This window comes from Polistes dominula, unplaced genomic scaffold (assembly GCF_049000335.1).
Source record: "Polistes dominula isolate Pdom_NZ unplaced genomic scaffold, Pdom_raw_medaka contig_29, whole genome shotgun sequence".
Lineage (NCBI taxonomy): Eukaryota > Metazoa > Arthropoda > Insecta > Hymenoptera > Vespidae > Polistes > Polistes dominula.
Window position 1 is genome coordinate 2397339 of NW_028300865.1, and position 22325 is coordinate 2419663.

Consider the following 22325-nt stretch of genomic DNA (forward strand, 5'->3'; position numbering starts at 1 on the left):
ATGGTAAAAACTATATATATATATGTATGTATGTTGTGTGTGCTATAATGACGGGGGATAGAATTAATTATTATAACCTCACTTTTCATGTTTCCTTTTTTTTTCTTTTCTATCTCACTCTCTCCTATAGCCTATATATATATATTTTCCTCTTTTTTCTTTCTTTTTCTTCCTCTTTTTTTTTCTTTTCTATTAATTATTTACAATGTTTCAAGTTTCCGACATTATTATTTTTATACTCGTTTTATTTTACTTTGAATATTTTTATTTTTTATTTTCCACTCGTTTGGTATTGATGTATATGTTGTATGAATTTTTAACCTTTTTTATTTTTTTTTATCAGAAGGATTGGTTTTTTTTTTTTTTTAATTGTATTTAATTATTTCAATCATATTAGAAAAAACAAAAATAATGAAAAATAAAAAATAAAGAAAAGGAAAGAAAAATGAAAGAAAAGAAGGTTTAAGGGAAAGGACATGTTAGGTTTGTTTTTTTATATCACACATTTTTCGAATAGGGGTGGAATGTAATAATATTGTAAACATGTTTTAAAATCACACCGTCTTGTTATACATGAATAACTTTTTTTTTTGCATTGTATTTTGGGTTTTCGTGTACGTTCATTTGAAAAAATTAATTAATACCCAAAAAAAATAAAATAAAATAAAATGCAATTATTACATTGATTCTCTTTCATTTTGTTTTATTATTTTTTTTTTATACGTTCTTCTTCTTCACCTGTTGTGTTTTTTTCTTCTGTGCTTTTTGTTTTACAATAAATGGGTTTATAAGAAAAATACGAAGGAGTAACAATTTAAATTGCTTCGTTAAATCGTTTTATTCATATTTAGACGGAGGTATATGTACGGGCAGTGTGTTTATTATTATTATTATTATTATTATTATTATTATTATTATTATTATTATTATTATTATTACTATTATTATTATTATTATTATTCTGATATTTTTTTTTTTTTTTTTTAACTGACATTACTAATAAATGTGATAGATTCGTACGAAGCATTTTCTAAAAAGATATTCTATTTAAATGATCGTTATCATATATATCTATATTTATTTATTTATATATATATTTCGAGATTGTGATATCAAACGGGAAAGAGTGGAGGGGGGGCGAGTAAGAAAGGAAGGAGTGGGGAGAAGGAAAGGAGTGGGGAGAAGAGAGGGTTGCTAGAATTGGTTTTGTTTTTTAAAACCATTGTATGAATAAAATACACACCACCTTTTTTCTTTTGTTGTGTAATCGTTTGTACGAAAAAACGTGCCTGATTAGACACTTACACTATAATAATTATTATAATTATATAAGTTTTCGAAATGTTTTTATTAATAATTCGATCTTATGGCAGTGGATGGTCTAATATCTAAAATTGTCTTCTTCTTCTTCTTCTTTTATTTTGTGTTTAAATTTCAGGTTATTAAAACAAAACAAAAACAAAAAAAAAACAATACAATACATTCGTCAAAATCAATTTGCAATGATTGTTCATCTATTACTATTATTATTATTATTATTATTATTATTATTATTATTGTTTATTAAATATTAAATATAGCTTAGATCGGAATTTAACAAATTGTAATAAGATATTAGTTGTCACAGTCTACGAGTTAAGTTTCGTTAATTAAAAAAACATTTTTTTGTTTTATTTTTGGGGCCTTGGAACAACCCTCTCTCATGATTTGATCGTCGTCGTTGTTGTGTAATTTGTTGTTGTAAATGACTCTATACAAACGTGTGTCTCGAGTATAAGGAAATATAGAAGAATAGAAAAGGATTAACGCAATGTTTCTAAACATAGCGTGCTTTGGTACTAGCCTGAGTACTAATTGCAAATAATTTAATATATTTTAAATAGTTTATAAGCTAATGTGTGTGTATATATATATATATATATATATATAACTATACTAAATGATCACTGTCTTTTTATTCCTATTTTTTCTTAGGATTATCGCGTCATATTATTTAAATCAGTTTTGTTGTTTTAATCGATCTTCTTAAAAAAAAAAAAGAATAAAAAAAAAAAAAAGAACAAACACACGGCCGTTTATAAATAACTTAATAGAAAAACTTGCTAACTATTTAAAAGGAACAACAACAACAAAAAAAAAGAAAAGAGATACAACATCTCTCACTTTTTTTTTATATAAATAACAAATAAAATAAAACATTGTTAAGTCAACGAAACTAATATTATTAATTACATTCGATCTTAATCCGTGTTCGACAAAAAATTAGAAAGAGAGGGAGGGAGGGAGGGAGGAGGGTTGAAAAAAATTGAAAAATAAAATACAATTCCCCCCTTCCCTTCCCCTACTTCCTTTCCTTTCCTCCATTCACCACCCTCGTTATTTTAATTAAAAAAAAACACGGAATGATAATAGTCACGTTAATCATTCGCGTATATGAATTCATTAAGAAACGATATAATCGTTTGAATGATGAGAATGATGTGAATTCCGATGTTTGTCCTTTCTATGATTGGTTCTTGAATTGCTACCACGTGTACCAGTGGTTCCCGTGGTACCAGATGTGTGATGACTATAACCACTGTCGCTACCAAAGCTGCTGTCTGGTTGGCCTTGGTATAATCTTCCCGATGACATTTGATCGTTATCCCTGGTAGCATAATAAACCGGTTGGGTATACTTGTTGTCATCGTTGTTAACATAAAGTCTATCGGTTGGTTGAGAATATGTGTCCGATGAATAATTGTCACCACCAACTTGGGTGTAAACTGGTGTAGTAGTTTCTTGATTTTGTATACCATAATAATTTGTATTATATTGATTGTTACCAGTATTATTACCACCGTTATTACCAACAGTGTTATTAGTAACATTAGCAACACTGACACCGACACCAACACCACCACCACCACCACCAACACTACCGTCACGACTAGCACTCATGTACTTGTACTTATCATTAGATTTTCTCAATCTTTCTTTATTATTTCTCGTTTGACTCGAATAACGATGTAATGGTCCGAGAACTGGTACACTTTCGTATGGGTTTTCTTCAAGTCTTAATGCTTGAGTTGCTGGCATTGGCGGCACAAAATATGGTAGTCTATGTGCCACCGATGGGACGGATTGTTGTTGTCGTTGACTACTATTCGTTCTGCTTCCTGCTACACCTGCAAAATTAATTTATTATTTTAGATATCAGTGTGTATGTTTATACGATTGTAATTAGTATATTTACTATTAAGGTTCTAGTTATATTCATTAAAGTTCAATTCAATCTAGCAAGGATTATTTAACAATAATAATTTGGTATTGATTTATCCAAATGTGTGATAATACTTGCAATCTTTTATCTATTTTGTTTGAAGTGTAATTTAATTAATAGGTTATTATTATAGAGACATAAGTATTGATAATCGATAAGCCAATTTTTAGAGAACTATATTACAAGTTATTAGTATTTGAATGATAGTACCTTTTGATTATAATTTGTGAACCAAGGTAAATATGGGTAATTTGAAAATCAAACATAAACCTACCCCTATCATACTAGGATAAATTTGAAGCAAAGTTACTAAGAATATTTAATCAACTTAATCTTTGATTTTAAATAACAATAAACTTGAAGTGACAGTTTTAAAGATTAATTTTATTATTATAATAGAAGGAAAACCTTCTTGATGATAATACCTGTACCAAGAATAGATTATTTGACAGGTAATTATGGTAATGTGAAAATGAAACGTAAACGTACTACCTGCCACGCTAGGATAAAGTTGCAGCAAAGCGTCTAGAAGCATCCCCTCATGGAATTCGCCAACGTCGTGACTTTTGTCTCTCTTGCGCCGATCTAAACTCCTAGGGCTTCTACCCCTTCGTTCCCTTGGCTGTCTGTTACCAGCAGGACACGTGCCCCATGCGGGACCATTAGACGTTAGCATCCTAGCCTCGGAAGGTTCACCGACCGATAGTTCATCCTCAGCGAACTCATCCTCACTACCTGCTTTTGACGTAGATGCACGACGATGATGACAATGATGATGATGATGATGATTTAAACGATTACGAGCGTTCAACTCGCTTTCCTCGTCCGTTTCTGGATGGTCCCCTGTATTAACAAATTGAGAATAACCCCAAAAAAAAAAAGAAAACCAATCAAATTGTTAGATATTTAATTGCATCAACACAAGTTATTTTTATAAAAATAACATATTACTTATATTTATATGAATGTAAGCAACACTAGATATAATACCGATAGTATCGAAGTTTATTATTCGGTTGTAGAACCAAATCGAGAAGGATTCGGACATTTTGAAGGCAAACAAATTCCATAGGGTACCCAACAGAGAAGGGAAAGTTACGCGTGGGTGTTTCAAAGGGGGGAGGTGTGGGGATAGTGGATGAGTGAATGGGTGTACAGTGGTGGTGGTAGCAGTAAATTTTTGGCTGGAAATTTCGCCGCCAGCGATGTACGAGGAGACGGGATGGTGAGATTGGTGGGGTTAGATTGGAGTAGGGGTAGCCGAAGGGGAAGGGGGACTCTTCTACCGTTGCGGCCGCCATTGTCGTCCGCAAAGAGGAATGTACAGGTAACGAAACGAATGACGTCCGGTACCGTCGTCGTTGTTGTTGTTTCACGACATGTACGAGAAAAACTCTTCTTTTTGTTTTATCCACCCCCATCCCTCGTTTTCGCGTTACCTATTCTTGTTGTTGTTGTTTTTGTTTTTCATCCCCCTCCGATCTTTTCTTTTTTCTTTTCAACAAGTCAGCTGTATCAACAAACATCCACTACACCTCTCCCTCATCCCCACCCTTGAAGTTTTCCAAGCCTAGAGGTTAGCACCCTTTTATACACTCCCCTTCTCACCCCATTCTCTATCTCTTTCTATTTCTCATTTTTACGAGGCCACGTTACCGTCATTCCAAATCTACTACTACTACTACTACGTAAAACTTACTCTACTCTACTCGCGAGATTATTTACGCGAGTGAACAACGTTATGCGAGTTTCACATTTCACACACGATACTTGTCCATTGTTAATGAAAGTATTGTTGGTCATACTTGTACTATAGGATGACAACATTTTTTTTTGTGTCGAATATTTTTATATACTAACGTTAGATTATAGTTCAACACGAGTTACACGGCTTTACTTTCGTGCTATGGTTGGTACCATTAAAGATAACCAAAAACAAAAACTTTAACACTTGTGCCCATTAATCCTCAATCCATTTAATTAAAGAACAATTTGATTTTAACAGAAATACATTTATCAGCAATTTAAAATACAAATTGTTAAAAAAAAAAAATCGTGAAAATTAATTAATAAAACCCATGAAAGATTAATGATCAATATCAGATACCAAACTTTCTCACATGGTTGGTTGGCTTCGTATCCAACTAAAAGTTATTTTCGTATTGGTTAGTTGATTACGTGCGAAATACTTGTGTGTAAGTTTAGAAACGAATGTATGAATGAATGAAAGAGAAAGAGGTAGAGACAGACAGACAGACAGATAGACAGACAGACAGACAGACAGACAGACAGACAGACAGAGAAGATGAGTTGATGGTTATAGGACTAATGTGTACGTCGTGCGGTCATGTATATTCGATTAGCACCGTATCCTCTCGTCAAACGTCGAAAGGGGCTCATCACCATGCTAATTAGACGTCGGACTAATGGGAAGTATAAGTCAGAGGTCGTGTCACGTTTATCTCAACCACTTCCCCCCTAACCACCCACCCCAATATCCTTCTCTTATCTTCGAAGTACGATCTGCAGTTACAAGGCTAGTTAAAGTTAGACGTTTTTCATTGAATTATTCGAAAATAACAACAACAACAACAACAACAAAAAATAGTTTAACAAACTTGTGTGTTAGGGTTTTGCAAAAGGTTTGAAAATTTAAATAAAAGTAGGCTGTTGAGTTAAAAAAAGATGTAATGCTTAGATAAAGAAGAGATAGTTGTGTTAGTAATCGTGACAAGCCAATTGACAAACGAAAAATAAATCAAAAAGACAGATCAAGTACCTATATTTATGTGTGTGTGTTTTATCTTACTGCTTTCATGGGACGTGGGGTTGTTTATTATGTAATTGTTTGTTTTTGCTTTTATGATAATTCTTCGGTTCTTCAAAGGCTAGTCTCATCTAAAATGAATAAGTTTCTGTCTAATTTAACTATCATCTTTGTGGTCGGTCATGTCAACGATTTTGATTATATTTTATAATGTGTTGAAGTTAAAAGTTGAAAGAGAAAAACACAAAAAAAAAAAAAAAGAAAAGAAATGAGAGAAAAGATAATAAATAATAATTATACTAACCGTTACTGAGTTCTTCGTAAACAGGATTATAAAGATCCTGAGACGTGTAAGGATCTGGACCAGGACTGCTGCAGACGAATACACCTCTATTGCTTTCCTTCACGTCCAGCATCTGCCGCAATGAATAATGTTGGACAGTTAAAACACGTTGAAATTCTTAGAAAACTTTTTAATATATATATATATATGTAAAATCTTGTTATTGTTATTATCACGTCAGATAAATTTTGATTAAGTTTCAAGATTATTCCTACAGGAGCGACGTAATTACGAATCTCATATTTAGGAATATAAATAGTTTTACTTTTGCAATACTTGAATCGTATGAATATAATTTTTTTTTAAATATTATTATAATTATTATTGTTTTATTGGGGGGTAGAGAAATATTATTATTATATTCGAAACATTTGTTTCGTGTATTTTGTAATTTTCTATTTCTATATATTATTTTATTTATATAAATTAATGAAATATATTATTCTCATAGTATTTTAAAATATCAAACGTATATGTGTTTCTAAATGAACTAATTATAAATTATCTCGAATGAAATAAAATGTATTTTATAACTTGTAACATTAATTAATTGCATTTATATATGTAAGCTTATATTATAATAAAATAAAATATAAGATAAAATAATATTTTTGCATACCTTAGAAGTTGTTATATAAACTATTTATATAAAATATATAATTATTATTTATTAAATGGTATAACTATTTATAAATTTTATAGAAATAGTTTAACTTCTAAAGTATGCAAAAAAGGAATAAAAATAAAATAAATTAATTGTTGGAAATCCAAATTTCCAAAATGTCCAAAATTGTTGGAATAATATTATTTTCATTCGAAATAATTTAAATCTGTGATTCACATGAAAATTCAACACCCCGACACGTAGAACCACTTTTCTCCTAATTAGAAAATACAAAAACAAAAAACAAAAAGAAACAAAAGTCAAAGTTTAAGCAAAAGAATTTAAAAAAAAAAAGAAAGATTAAGATTTAAAAAACAAAAACATAAAAAAAAGAAAATACTGACACGAGAAGCTCAAATCACCAGTCTTAACGCTTTCCTCGCGTTTCCGGCCAGCGATTAACTCGTTTCAACCCCTAAAGACTCTTGAGATCCTTTGAGCCCTTCACAATCCCTACTACTACCACCCATCCCTTTCTACTACTTCTGTTAGGCACTATTTCTATATATGTATTCGTTTCTATCTCTCCTTTCTCTTTATGTCAGTTAGTTTTCATTCTAGTGAAAAAAAAAAACGGAAAGAAACTTTTGGTGATAAAGAGAAAGAAAATAACAAAAAAAAAAAAATTATATGATATAAATAAAGATAGAAAAATCAAGCAAGGGATGAAGACGATGATAATAGGGTTGAAAGTTAATCCTTAAATTGACGATGATCCTTTAGCCCTTTTCAGATAATAATAAGGTACATATACAATCTTGAATGTGAGATCATTTATTTTTGTCAACCAGCCATTTGTTCTTTTTACTTTTTTTTTCTTTATAGATATATTTTTGTTTTTTAAATATAAATATTAATTTGTAAAATATACATTAATTTTAATTAATTAATTAATATTTTTCTTTCAGTTTTTCTTTTTTCTTTTTTTTATTAGGAAAACAATCTTGAATGTAGATCATTTATTTTTGTCAACCAGTCATTTGTTCTTTTTACTTTTTTTTCTTTATAGAGATATTTTTGTTTTTTTTAATATAAATATTAATTTGTAAAATATAAGTTAATTTTAATTAATTAATATTTTTCTTTCAGTTTTTTTCTTTTCAATTTTTTTTTTTTTTATTAGGAAAACAATCTTGAACTTCAATATAATTTATTTTTGTTAACTAGTCATTTTTTTTCCTTTAGATATTTTTTTTAAATACTAATTTGTAAATTAATTTGTAAATTAATTTCAATTAATTATTTTTCTATCAATTTTCTTTCTTATATTTTTTTATTTTATTTTATTATTGCAACTTTGCATCTAACATTACTTCACGATTTTATAATAAATGTGAATCATTTGAAATAAAATAAATATAAATATTTAAAAATTCAAAAAATTCTTCAACATATATAGAACTTTTATCTCTTTCATATTTTCTCTTGCAAGTACTTACAAAAAAAAAAAAAATAAAAAAAAAAATAAAAGAAGAAAAAATAAAAAATAAAAAATAATGTTGACGTTAAAAAGTTGGAAATCTTTCTTTTCTTTATTTTCTTTATTTTCTTCGTAAGATTGTCCGACTAACGTTAAAAAAAAAAAAAAAAAAAAAAGAGAAAAAGATATATTCGAGACTATCGAGGCGAATAACTTTTTTTCCAACTTGTGAAATATAAAATAAAAAGAAAAAGAAGAAGAACAACAACAAAAAAAAAAAACAACAACAAAAGATGCTAAAATACCCGAAGAATATAAATTTTCGTACTCGTAGAAAAGCTGTCGTAACTTCGTAAGATACGAGAGTCATACTGTTAACAATAAACTTACTCGAGATACTATGGAAAATTTTCAAATGTCTTATAGCACTTTCGTGAATTACAATTGTTTCACAATGTGGGGGGTTGGGGGAGGGTTTGAAGGAGGGTTCGAAACGATTCTTCGATAAATATAAAACGCAAACCCCCGTTAGTTAGTTAGTTAGTTAGTTAGTTAGTCAGTTATAGTTATTTAATTCTTTCATTACGTTCATTTCGTTTGTTCATTTAATTAAGAATTTTAACTGATTGCAAAATTCTCATCTCGAAAATAACCCACGTCTGATGATGATGATGATGATGATGATGATGATGATGATGATGATGATGATGATGATGATGATAATGGGAGGTTAGGGAATGAGGGTGAGATTGGGGAAACATTTATATTAAATTATAAACAAAATGTATGTATCATTTATTACCAAATGTTAAAATTATTCAACGATTTTCCTTGCATTATGGTAGAATCGTATATTAAACTGATTTAAGTGTAAATATTTGACGAAACGATAATCACGTGTGTAGTTGGTTCACGTTCAAGCCGCGACCTGATTTTCAACCCCTATTTTGTACACTAAAGATAAAAGAGAGAGAGAGAGAGAGAGAGAGAGAGAGAGAGATAATATACTAGAGAAACCTTTTGAAAATAAAATCATTTCAAACATTATATTTTCAATATTATTTTGTTCACACAGTTGCATAACTATTATTTCTTCTTTTAGGAAAATGGTTGAAGTCAAATTAAACCTTTTTTAGTGCTGTGGGACTCATAAATGCGTTTGGTAAAAATTAAATGGTAATAAATGCTAATATGTACTTGTTAAATATTAGTTCAAAATAATGTTAATGTTTTATATATAAATATATTATTATTTATGTATTAATTAATATTATTAATTAATTAGTTATTTATTAATTTAATATATATAATAATTATTAAATATTAATACTATAATATATATATATTATATTAAATTATTAAATAATATATAATTGGAAACATAAACTTTAATATAATACTAATTTAATAATAATTAAATTATTTATAAAATTATAAATATATTTAATATTAAAATCAATAATTTAAATATATTTAAATTAATTATTAAAATATAAGTTAATTTAATATAATATAATAACATTATTATATTAAATATAATATAAATATATAAATATAATATAATAATAACATTTTATTATATTATATATAACTTTATATATATTAAATTTAACATTATTATATTAAATATAACTTTTTTTTATTATTATTAAAATGTAATTAATAATAAACTATTATATTTTCCTATGAAACATTTTAGTTAAAAGTATTTAGCACTCAAAGGGTTAAATTTAAAGTAGGTGGAGATAGACCTACCGGAACTAGGTTGGAAAAGGGTAAGATATGTGACATAATCGTGAATAGATTAGGAAGGTAACCAGAAATAGGTTAGAACGATTTAAACCCTTGACAGGGTTATATCCCGTTTAAACTATCGTTGATCCACCCTTCACTTCCTTCCTTCCTTCCTTCCTTCCTTCCTTTCTCTCTTACCATCCCTTCACCTTTTTCTCTTCAACCCTTCATCATCGTCATCATTTACTACGTGTTTCATACTAAACTACATCGATGTATAACTCGTAAATAGTTTCCGACTATTCTTAAGGTTCATTTCATACCTGTGTCTCGTCTCATTTGAACCAGGTGATATTTGACAGGTGTAACACTGGACTAGGTGGTTTATATCAACACGTTAAACGAGAATAAATGACGTGCCATGATACTCAATCTATCTTTCTACCTTTTCTTTCAAGAATCCACCCTACAACCCTCCAAATATCATCCCCATTTTTGTGGTTTACCATTTCTATTTCTTTCATTCACGTTCGTTTGTTTGTTTGTTTGTTTGTTTGTTAAGTGTAAAATTAATAACATTTTTTTATCTAATTGTTTTCAGAATGAGATAGAATTTTTTTATTGAGAATTCAATCGTCTGAATGAAATCTGTCATTGAGAATAGAAGATGTTGAATGAATAAATAATATCGTTGAATATAATATAACAGGATGTTATCATTGATAAACGATAAGAGTATGAAACAGTTATAAGATAATAAGATTATCTTTAATCGACATTTGATTGAAAACTATATTCCTGTCCATGAATAAATAATAAAACCAATGTGGAGATTCTTGAATGAGTCTTGAATGTGTGAAGTTTTTATTAGAATACTTATATATATATCATTTAATATTAATGTGTGATTATTTTTATCAGGATAATCTGAATAAAACTTGTAGAGTAGGTCGAAAGGTTGAAAGATAATTTGATATCAGGTGGAAGACGAAAATAAAGAATTCGATTTGTTGCAGAATATAAAGAAGACGATGATGAAATTAGATATCCCTTTTAAAATGGTGAATGAGTTTTCGTTGTTATTTGTAGAAAATTCAAAAAAATATTCCTATAATTATTATATATATAAATATATATAATAATTATAAAACTATAATATATAATATATATACTATAATATACTATATATTATATTTTATATTATATTATATTATTTTATATTTATTTTATATTTTATATTATTTATATTATATATTTTAATTTATATATTATATAATATATATAATATTAATAAAATAAAATATAATATATATAATAATATATAATTTATATATAATTAGATAATATATTTATATATATTTATTTTATTAATATTATATTATATTTTATATTTTATGTTATTTATTAAATCGAATTAATAATTTAAAAAAGCAATCGCGCCCCCCCTCCTCCCCCCAATGAAACAAATACATATTTTCAAATATTCCAATAACATTTCTAATTTTTATTATTATTATTTATAATTTAAAAAGAAGATAAAAAAAACCACAAAAATAGGTCAAAAGAATATATGGTTGGTCATTTGAATTCCCATTGGTAGTTTTGGGAAGAGTAAAAGCAATTGGTTGAAGACGATCTATCATACTCGTCGACCCTGAAATACCAGAGCAAAGCTACTACTATTAGAACAACTATTACTATTGGTAGAAACGCTGACTACTACTATTACCACCCTTCTCTTTCTCTTAAGGGAAACGAAATAAGCGAGCCGCACCTAAATTAAAGTCCCGAGGGCAAAGACTATCTGCCACAAAAGAGGATCGCACGATTACTCTCATCGTTCCAGTTATAACGTCCAAGGGCCTCTTGCAAGGTTACAACAGAAAGATAGAAGGGATGGAAAAGCTAGGAATGAGAGGGGGAGGATGGATAGAATAATTGTCGTTCTACAGCAAGCCTTTGGTATGGCCTCGAGAGTTACACACCCTTTTACAAGGGGTTGCTTTTCCTAATAACAGCGTATCGCGATTAATACGCGTACGAAATTCAAGCTTTACTTCCGTTTTCAAATAAAAAAGGGGATACTACCCTTTTGAAGTACCACTCGTAAATCTAACCGGAACAACTGGAAACACTTTTATTTGGCCTTGAGCTAAATTCACAGAATCTACTCACAATCTACTCGTATGTCTTAAAAAATATCTTTTTGGTTAAACATTTTTGTTTTGTATATTTATGGCATTAATGGTAGGATGATTAATAAAATACAATAGTACACAATAGAGTATGTATGTTTGTGGGATAGAGTGAGTGATATTCACATGTTATAGACGTATTCCAACGGATAGGTTTGATCCATCGTATCAACAGCAGGAAGCAATATGTCGGTTCGGTAATAGCGTGGAGCACGAAGGGTAATAGCTTGTCCCTAACGCGCCTAACTTGCCTTGCACTCTCCGAACCTGTCCACTATATGTATGTATATGTATATGTGGGTGTATCGATATAGTCACCTATCTCACTCACACTTGTGATATGTCACGAACTATATATAACACATATACACAGTGAAGCTTGGAAGAGAAACGAGTAGGGTGCTGGTAGGGGTGGGAAATGGAAACGGGGGAGGATTAATAGTTGGAGAAACGTAGACGTTAAGGTAGTAGCTTGAAGGCATGCACACGCACGCGATCATCTTCCTATAGGGTTTCGAAGGGCCGAAGTGGATGATATTCCGAGATTCCGATGTTTCTCATGTTAGTAGGTGTGGCTTCCTTCTCTCTCTCTCTCTCTCTCTGATGCACTTCTGTGCACAGGTCCGGTTAGGTTCGTTAATATGGTAACTCGAGCGGTACTAACGTAACTGGCTAATTGTTAGTTATTGCACCAATTGCATTAGGTTCTAAGTCCGGCGTTAAATCCTGGTACCATCTCTCTATCGTTAGATCCAAACCTTGCTTTTGGATAGATACCACAACTAACAGGGCTGGTTATACCCTACCTACCGATGATGATGATGACGATGAAGATGACGATGACGATGACGATGACCATGTCCTTGTCTAACAACGTAACCCACGACACGGGGATTGACCATCGTAATATGACTCAAACAGGTGAATGTATTGTCCTGTGTATCAATGGTTAACCTTCGTGAGAAAGTACGGTTTCGTGATTGGGTTGTTCTATTCTAAACTGGGATAGATTATTCTCAAGGATTTATCGAAGCTAGAACGATCTATGGAGATTATTGTAGTTAGTGTCAATCCGATTAAAAGTATACTTTGATTTTGTATCAAATTAATTATTTATAACAAGTTTTAATGATGCTCAGATCATCAGAGATTCTAATTAATTGATAGATCAACTACATTTGGGAAAAACCTAATTCCAAAGGGTACAATGAGACAAACTTAAGGGTGTGGGGAGTAGGAAGCAAAAGCCACTTTGATGAATGAACCTAAATCTGAGCCCCTGATTCATTGATTAAAATTTAAACACGTCAATGATACTCCAATCAGGTTATTCTAATTAATATAGATTTCTCATGATTTTCTAAAATGTCTCTTTCTCGTTTGAAAACAATTGTACCTTCTATCAACCACATTTGGGAAAAACCTAATTCCGAAGGGAACAATTAGAGTGACTTAAAAGGGGAAGCCACTTAGAAACCTAAGTGAGGAAGAAAAGTGAATAAAAGGAAAAGTGAGATTGTGTGCTAGTGAGTGAGACAGATAGATAGACAGATATATAGATGAGAAGGGGTGTGCAGGAAGGGGGAAAGGTGGGAGGGGGCAAACTAAGTGCCGTAGAAAATTACTGCGTCTGAGAGAAGCAGTGTTGGAGAAAGATAGAAGGGGGAGTTCGGGGGGTTAGTGGGGTTGCCCGCCAGGACCATTTCCGTCCTTCTGATTCTTTTAGCGCGAATTTGACCCTCGCCGAGGACGAAAAGAAACGAAGCGCGTCCTCTTCTCGCAATTAAGTTACCGAACTAAAAGAGAAAAAGAACCTCGGCCGAAGAGACAGGAAAAGAAAAAGAAAGTGGTGGGGGGTGGGGAGTGTGGGGTTGAGGGTTGGAGTTGGGTTGGTACAGGAAGATCGTCGCCGTTGGTGCGACACAACCCTGGATATTTGCGCAAACTCCATTTGCGAAATTAGAGATCTTCTTCTTCGTTCGTGGTATATGGCAATCGGGTTGAGAACAGAGGTGACGTGGCACAATAGTGGCATATATATATATATATATATATATGTACTATCTTTGTTTTAGTTTTCCTTTTTATTTTTTTTTATATTTCTTTTCGTGTTTTTGTTATCTATTTTTTCTCATTGCTATCTTTTTTATTTTCCTTGATTAATCATTTTTTGTTTGTTTATATCTTTTAAATAATAAGTATACCTATTTGAAATAATTACTTAGGGTTGGTTAGTTTAAACAATTTTCCTTACGTAATATTTTTTACTATTTTAATTATTTTAATAATTATCTATCCTATTTAGTTTACTTTTAATTTTATTATTTAAGGAAGAAACAAATGTTGTGTTTGTTGTTAACTCATTTTTTAATATACTACTACTACTACTATTATTATTATTATCATTATTATTATTATTAATTATATAACTCAATTTTAAATAAGAAAATTCTTTGTTATCTGCTATTAGACTAATCATTTTCTAAATTTGTACTATTCAAAAGTATATCACTTACATCATATGTTACATACACGTACACATAAAGAAAAAGTGTCAACCCCTATTATTTCTTTTCCTATTTTCTTGTTCTTTTTTTTTCTATTTTTCTCTCAATTCTAAGATTCCCTTTTTCGTCTAGGGAATCCCCTATTTTTGTAAAATCCAGAGGGAAGATTTTCTCACAACCAATAACCCTCCACCCGAGCTGTGTTGTTGCGCACTACTTTTCCTACCTTCCTAACCCTTTTCTTTCCTTCTTTTTATCCCCACTCTCCTACTTTCTTATCTCCCTCATGTCAGTGAAAGAATTTCAACGCAGAAGTGGTTATTCCGTGTCCACGTGTGTGTCAGTAATATTTTATACGTGTCTTCTTTCTGTTTATATGTATATATAATGTACGTGTAAATGTACGTGTATGCATGTATATATATACACACACAGGTGTAAAAGTTTTCACTGTTTATTGTTTTCTTTTGTTGTTTTGTGTATTTTGTATGGGAGAATGAGATTTTCGGGTTTTTCTACTACGATTTCGCGATTAAAATAATATTTCATTTCTCTACTCATGTTTTTTTTTTTTTATATTTTTTTTTTTTAACATAAACCACGTACTTAGTATACTAATCTCTCCCCCACTGTATAATTTCTTTTAAAAACGATCTCTCTCTATGATAAATTTTATATGGTTTTTTTTTTTTTTTGTATTTTTTACAATGTGAGGGAGAGAGAATCAAAAAAAAAAAAAATAGAAAGAAAAAGAAGATAGAAAAAAGAAATAGAAAACCGAACAAATATATATATATATATATTTTTTTAATGTTCGAGGGATACGAATATGTGGTTTAAGGGATGTTAGGATGGGAATTGTGTGGACCGGGTTTTAATAACCACTCCTTGTCAAATTTTTCAGCAAAGTGACTTTATTTTTATCCTTTATCATTGTATCACCACCAATCTCTTTCTTTCTTTCTTTTTTTTTTTTTTTATAGTTTAGTATACACAGAAGAACTGGTTTTTTTTTCTTTGCATTTTTTTGTTTTGTTTTGTTTTTTTTTTTTTGCTATCATAAATCCGTTTTATCATTATCATCATCATCATTCCCCTAAATTTTGGTTAATTGCTTCTCATACTTGTATCTATAGTGCCATTTTGTTTGGTTTTGGTTATTTTTTTTCTCTGGTAACTTCTACAATTGTTTTCTTTGCATTGCAATTTTCTTGAATGATTTTTTTTTTTTATTACTTTTAATTGTTTAAAACAATGTGAGAAGAATTGTTATTTTTTTTTTTTAAATCATTTCTTTTCTTTTCTTCAATTTTTTTTTTTTTTTTTTGAAGAGCTCCTATTGGTGCAAGTGTAAGAAGCAAATTGTGATGAAATAAAAAATAACGCACGTTCGTTCATTTGCACACACACTCTCACTCTCTCTCTCTCTCTTTTTTACTCTCTCACTTTCTCTCTTTCTCTCTTTCATTCTTTCAATCTAACCCGTTCGTTTACTCTCGCATCATTCATTTTGTTTTCTTTTTCTTTTTCTTTTCTTTTTTTTATACATATCACGACAATGAGATACAACACCGAACTGAATTATTGCATCGTTCATCTCGAATTAGATAATTTAACGATAATAATAATAATAATAAATAATAATAATAATCATAATAATAATAATAATAATTATAATAATAATAATGACAATGACAATGACGACTTAAACGACGACGACTATGACGACTATGACGACGATAATAATTAATAATAATAATTAATAATTAATTAATAATAATAATATCGAGTAACATTCGCAAACGAAATATTCAAATAACGAAACGAGAACAAAAATTATTAATAGCTGACAAAAAAAAAAAAAAACAAGAATAATAAAAAAAAAAAAAAGAAAAAACAAAGAATTTTAATATATAATAAATCGAAAAATATTTTTTGTTCGTCAAGTGTAGCACACGATTCGTTCGATTATATCAAATCGTTTTGTTATCTACCATCTTTCTTCCTATCTTTTATCTTCTTTCTTTTTCCTTATCAGTTTTTTTTTCTCTTACGCTTCGTAATTACTTTTTTCTTTTTCTTTTTACTCTACAATATCTGCGTACACTATTTACAATTAACGAGTTGTTTCTCTATCATCTATTTACAGTCACAAAAAAGTGCTTTAGTTGTTGTTGCTGTTGTTGTTTTTGTTCTTGTTTTTGTTTTTGTTGTAGTATAATTTTATTTTTTTTTAATTTACTTTTTTTTTACTGTTTTTTTTTTTTAATTTAAATTTTTCACTTGCCTTTCTTTTATTATCTTTTTAATATTTTATTTAAGTTTTTTTTTTGTTTACCGTGCCCACACAACCGGCAATAAGGCCCCACTCTAAACAACGTTCACTGCAAAAAATGGAATTCATTTTAAATTAACCCTCTTTTTTTTCTTAGTATCCGAATTTATTTATCATCCATTTTTATTCTTTATTTTTATTATTAATATTGTAATCGTTTTTATATCTTTTTTCTTTTTTTATTTTTAAATTGAGATTGTGAAAGCACGGCACGAGTAAACAAAATAAATACTGACTAGTAAACGCCCTAAAGTGTCATCCCTAACCCCTTCTTCCTATTTAATAATTATACATTGTCAACTGTTAAAGAGAGAAATATTTAAAAAAAAAAACAAAGAAAATAATGTTTAACAAAACGTTTGATAAATGTGCGTGATTTAAATTTGTTTTTTTTTTTTTTCTATATTTTCTACTTTTTTTTCTTAGTATTATCTCTGATTCGATTGAACTAACACACATTAGGTAAGAAACTAGTCAAAAAACATACATAATTAATCAAACGATTTTCTTTTTCTTTTTTTCAACAAGGATTGTGGTGTATAGGTTGGTGGAGGGGTTGGTCGAGGGTGAATTGATTGAAGGAATGACTAAAAAAAAAAAAAAAAATAAAATAAAAAATTACCTTCTTATAATCGAACACAATTTCTACTAAACTAGTACTTTTTCTTTTTTAATAGAATCTCGTCGAGAACAAAAAAAAAAATGAAAAGAAAAAACCACGATAATACCTAGGGTGATAATTTTTAATAATAGTTAGGACAAAAGTTAGTTTCACCTCGTTGAATCCCATAAGACACGCTATATACTATATATATGTTTCTATCTAAAAAAAAAAAAAGAGTTTAGTATAATATTATTAAGTGAATCAGGTTTTCGTGTCACTCTAACTTATGCTCAACGAGAGGAATGATTATTAAATGAAAATCTAATATAAATTTGAAGAAACAAAGAAGTATCAAGATATAAAATAGAGAATCACCTTATTTTTTTTTTTTTGGCTTTTGTAATTTTTTTTTTTATTATTATTATTATTTCTGAATCTAAGGAACGAGAGGGATGATATCTGAAAATTTTCTTTTCTTTTCTTTTTTTTTTCCTACATATTCATCCCTCAAATAGGATATGTGAATCGTCACGTGTAATTTTTGTTTTTCGTGTTTGTAAGGAACCCCCGACAATTTTTTTTCTATGGTGGTGGTGGTGGTGGTGGTGGTAGTTGTGTGTGTTGACTTATTTCTTTTCGGTGTAGAAAAATTATAGTTTATCGCGTATTCTTTTTTTCTTTCTTTCTTTCTTTCTTTCTTGCGTTCAGTTTATAAGTTAAATATTATTATTATTATTATTACCTATACGTGTGTGGGTATATAATATATATATAGATTATATATATAGAGATGTTACACAATAGAAGGTCATTGTGTGTGTTAGAAAATGTCATGAAGATATTTCTCTCTCTCTCTTTCTCTTTGTTTTTCTTTTAAATGAGAATACTTTTTTTTGCAATGTATGATGACGTATGTCACGTGTCACGAACGTTTAGGTAAATTTCTTCAGGCCTAGCAAGAAGTTGATGTATTTGTTGCATTGTACACAAAGGACACATTTCTTCTTCAGTACCATCGGCAATAATTCGTTTAGCAGTACCGGGTGTTTTTTTATTGTACCAAGAATCAAGGATATAAGCGTAACCTTCGGAATCAAATAAATTGGAGGAAGACGAGGATGAGGATGAAGATGAGAATCTCGTTTTCAAGGATGTTCTCGTATTTGCAATTGACGATGATGAATGAAGAAGATTAGGAGGAGGAGTTGAAGGAGGTGGAGGTGGTGGAGGAGGTGGAGGAGGAGGAGGAAGAATAAGAGGTAAAGGTGGTGGTGGTGGTGGTGGTGGTGGTGAAGTACATCTCAAGGATTCGATTAATTCATGATCCTTAAAATCGATATAGGAATAACCTTCGGAATCAACCGAGTGTCTTCTGATAATAGATTCGTGATTTTTGATAGGTGAAATCGTATTTGTTATTTGACGATAGGAAATAGGACTACTTTTATTTGTAATAGGATTAATTTTAGTTTTTGGTCTATGCGTTGGTGTTATAGGTAGTTGTTGTTGGTGTGGTTTGTTGTTATAGGTACGAATAGAACGATTAGTCGAAGAAATATAACAACTATTATTACTAGTATTAGAATCGTGTTGTTGGTAATTAATGTGGTTATTTCGATCATTCTCATCATTTAGATGATTATTGATTTTCATTGAGGATAATGAAGAATTTGTGGTTGGTGTAACTGGTAAAGGTTGTTGTGGACTGGTTATCAATGCGTTATGCGTGGCTAGAATAAGATGATGATTGTTAAGTAACTCGTTATTGTTGTTACTACTATTATTATTGTTTAGGGTATGATTAATGATACTATTGTTAATAGTAATATTAGAAATATTATTACGGGGCACGTGTGTAGCTATTGAAAGTGAAACTTCCTGAGATTTGGCGAGTAAGGCTCGTGGCGTACGGTAACCACCTAACACAGCCCTTGAGGGCTTTTCCGTGACACGAAGTATCGCCCTTGGGTCCCGGTAGTCGAGATAGTCGAGGTGATGGGGACGCAACGTGGCCTGCGGTTGTCGCTCCCGTAGGTGATCAACCCCCCGTTCACGGGGATTTGTACCTCGTACCTCGATCGTCGGAGCTTGACCAATCGGATGATGATGATGATGATGATGCTGCTGACTCGGCGTCAAGTGATTGTGTAGTTGAGAGGAATGGGTACCGGTTGTTCCTCCCCCCATAGTGTCAGGCAAATCCTCGTAGAGTACGGCTGCAGCGTTGGTACTGGTATTACCAACTGAACCACCATGAGATTGGCAGTCCGGAAGTACCCGTGTCCGTCCTGACGCTGCTGCTGCCGCTGCTGCTGCTGCTGCACCCGCTGCACTCTTACACGGCAATAAATTCTGTACTTTTCGTTTGTGCCTAAAATCAAAACAAAATCATACGTCAAATATATATTTTTAAAATGTTAACAAACGTACGAACTTTTGATTAATCCTAATACTTCTAATCAAAAATCAATAAGTTTTATTTTTAGGGTTTGCAACGAAGTATAATATTTCGTACTTTATATTCGTTTCTCATTCATCCTCATAGTGGATTAGTTTAGGAACTTGTTGTAATTGTTTGTACAAGCGGACGTTGCTTTAGTTTGAGGTTAGGGTTGATGCGCACGGGCAAATACGCGTACTCTAGAGATAGTCTCTCTTCTTCTTCTTCTTCTTCTTCAATGTTAACTTGAAACGAAGAGGATTTCGAGAAGGAGGAAACTGTTGCCTTTGCCTATCAATGCCGTTTCATACGTGTTCATTGGTTACTGGTTAAAGTTACTATACTATAGTAAATGACTATACGTACGTTTGAGAGTATTCAAGAGATTTGTGTAGCCCAAGTAAATACAGATAACGTCTATGTATTTGTATAATATATACTTATGCGTACATGTGTGTGAGGACGTAATATATGTAGAAACACGTGTGTACATATATGTATGTTCTATGTAATTCAACCAGCAATTCCACATAAAACACGATTCGTACGATCCGTGCTTCCCTTTTCAACCCCACCATCACCCTTCTCGAGTTGTTACCCTACCGTTCCTGGTCAGGTCCTTCGTGTCCGTTAATCACGATGAGCACGGGGTGGTAAAAGCGTTTAAATTTGCCACATCCAACTAGTAAAGGGGTGCTACTAGGTGGTAGTACTACTACTACTACTACTACAACTATCCTGTGAGACGAAAGGGAAGGCATTCATTTATCCAAAAGGATCTGTGGTATAAACGCAAAGTGATGGGGGTTGTTAAAAGGTCTGCACTACGAAGATAATAACAACGGTACAACCATACACTTATCACCTAAGTTTCTTTTTCTTTTCTATAATAAAGGAAAAACATTTCAATACTTTTATCATTTGTGTTGAAATCTTTTTCTTTTCTTCTTCTTCTTCTTCAATTAGAATAGAAACGTAGGATATATAAAAACTAGGATTCCCAAAAGTACCACCATCAGTAAGTTAAGTGGTGTATCTTCCAAGTTTTAATTATCTAGTTAACTCTATTTGGTTCGATAATATTTGCTTTTATAATTAAACTACTGGGTAAGAGGCTAACAACCAGTAGTACCACTACCACCACTACTACCACCATTACCAGAAACCAGCAGCATTGAGATTATGTATGTATGTATATACACACTTTAGTCAGTAGGTCGAATAAAAAGATGGTTAAAATCTGTATGGATTGCGAATAATAAAGCGTGTAAAATGTTCTAGGGTAGAAGATAATTGGGTATATAAAGGAGAAAATCAGCTATCTCACTCTATCTCTCTCTTACTCTCTGTTTTTGCCTGCTGGCTGTGTTCCTCTGACCCAGCTAAGGGTAAAAAAGAAAAAAACCAACCTAAAGTAAAAAACGAAGCTTTTTTCGGATTATTGACCAACCAAGATACCACTTGGCCCTTCTTTCATTCTTAAAAAACCTAACCTTTAAAAATTTAAAAGATTAAACTTTTTACATAGTTCTATCTCTCTTTTTTATTTTTATCCCATTATTATCATCATCATTATTGTTATTATTATTATTATTATTATTATTATTATTATTATTATTATTATTATTATTTAAATTACATATTATATTCATATTAATAATTTTGCATAAAAAGTTTCACTATAAACTAATTTTTCTCTTATTACAAATGAAATACATTTTCAAAACCAAAAATACAAAACTTTGAATATAAATTAGATAAAAATTTAAAAAGCAATCGATCAATTTATTTATTTATTTTTTTTTTTTGTATATTCAGAAAAAAAAGAAAACAACATCATCAGCATTTTTACGTTCCATCAACGTTTTTTTTTTTTTTTTATAAAAGTTTGATGGAAACCCCTTTTTTCGGTTCGCGAGTTATTTCATTTCAGTTTTTAACATTTAAATATATATATATATATGTATGTATGTATATAATCGAATGGGTTTCGTTTATAAAAAAAAAAAAAGATGAAAGTTTTCACTTTGATCAGTTTCAAATTTTGTTAGACA

At 30.3% G+C, this 22325-nt stretch overlaps 1 protein-coding gene across 4 annotated transcripts in view; it reads right to left on the bottom strand.

Annotated features, from left to right (window-relative positions):
- Window positions 1-422: 422 nt before the first annotated feature.
- Window positions 423-22325, bottom strand: part of pxb (putative Hedgehog signaling attenuator pxb) — a 367180-nt gene continuing 345277 nt past the window's right edge. For 3 of the 4 annotated variants that reach the window (XM_089170132.1, XM_015321056.2, XM_015321053.2), the window contains 4 exons: window positions 19905-20202; window positions 6334-6445; window positions 3752-4105; window positions 423-3167 (listed from right to left, as the gene is read on the bottom strand). In XM_089170132.1, coding sequence (XP_089026258.1) covers window positions 2443-3167; window positions 3752-4105; window positions 6334-6445; window positions 19905-20202 — 1489 coding nt within the window. In that variant the 3' untranslated portion in view covers window positions 423-2442. The remainder of the gene's footprint in view (window positions 3168-3751; window positions 4106-6333; window positions 6446-19904; window positions 20203-22325) is intronic. The other variant, XM_015321057.2, reaches the window with a different exon arrangement.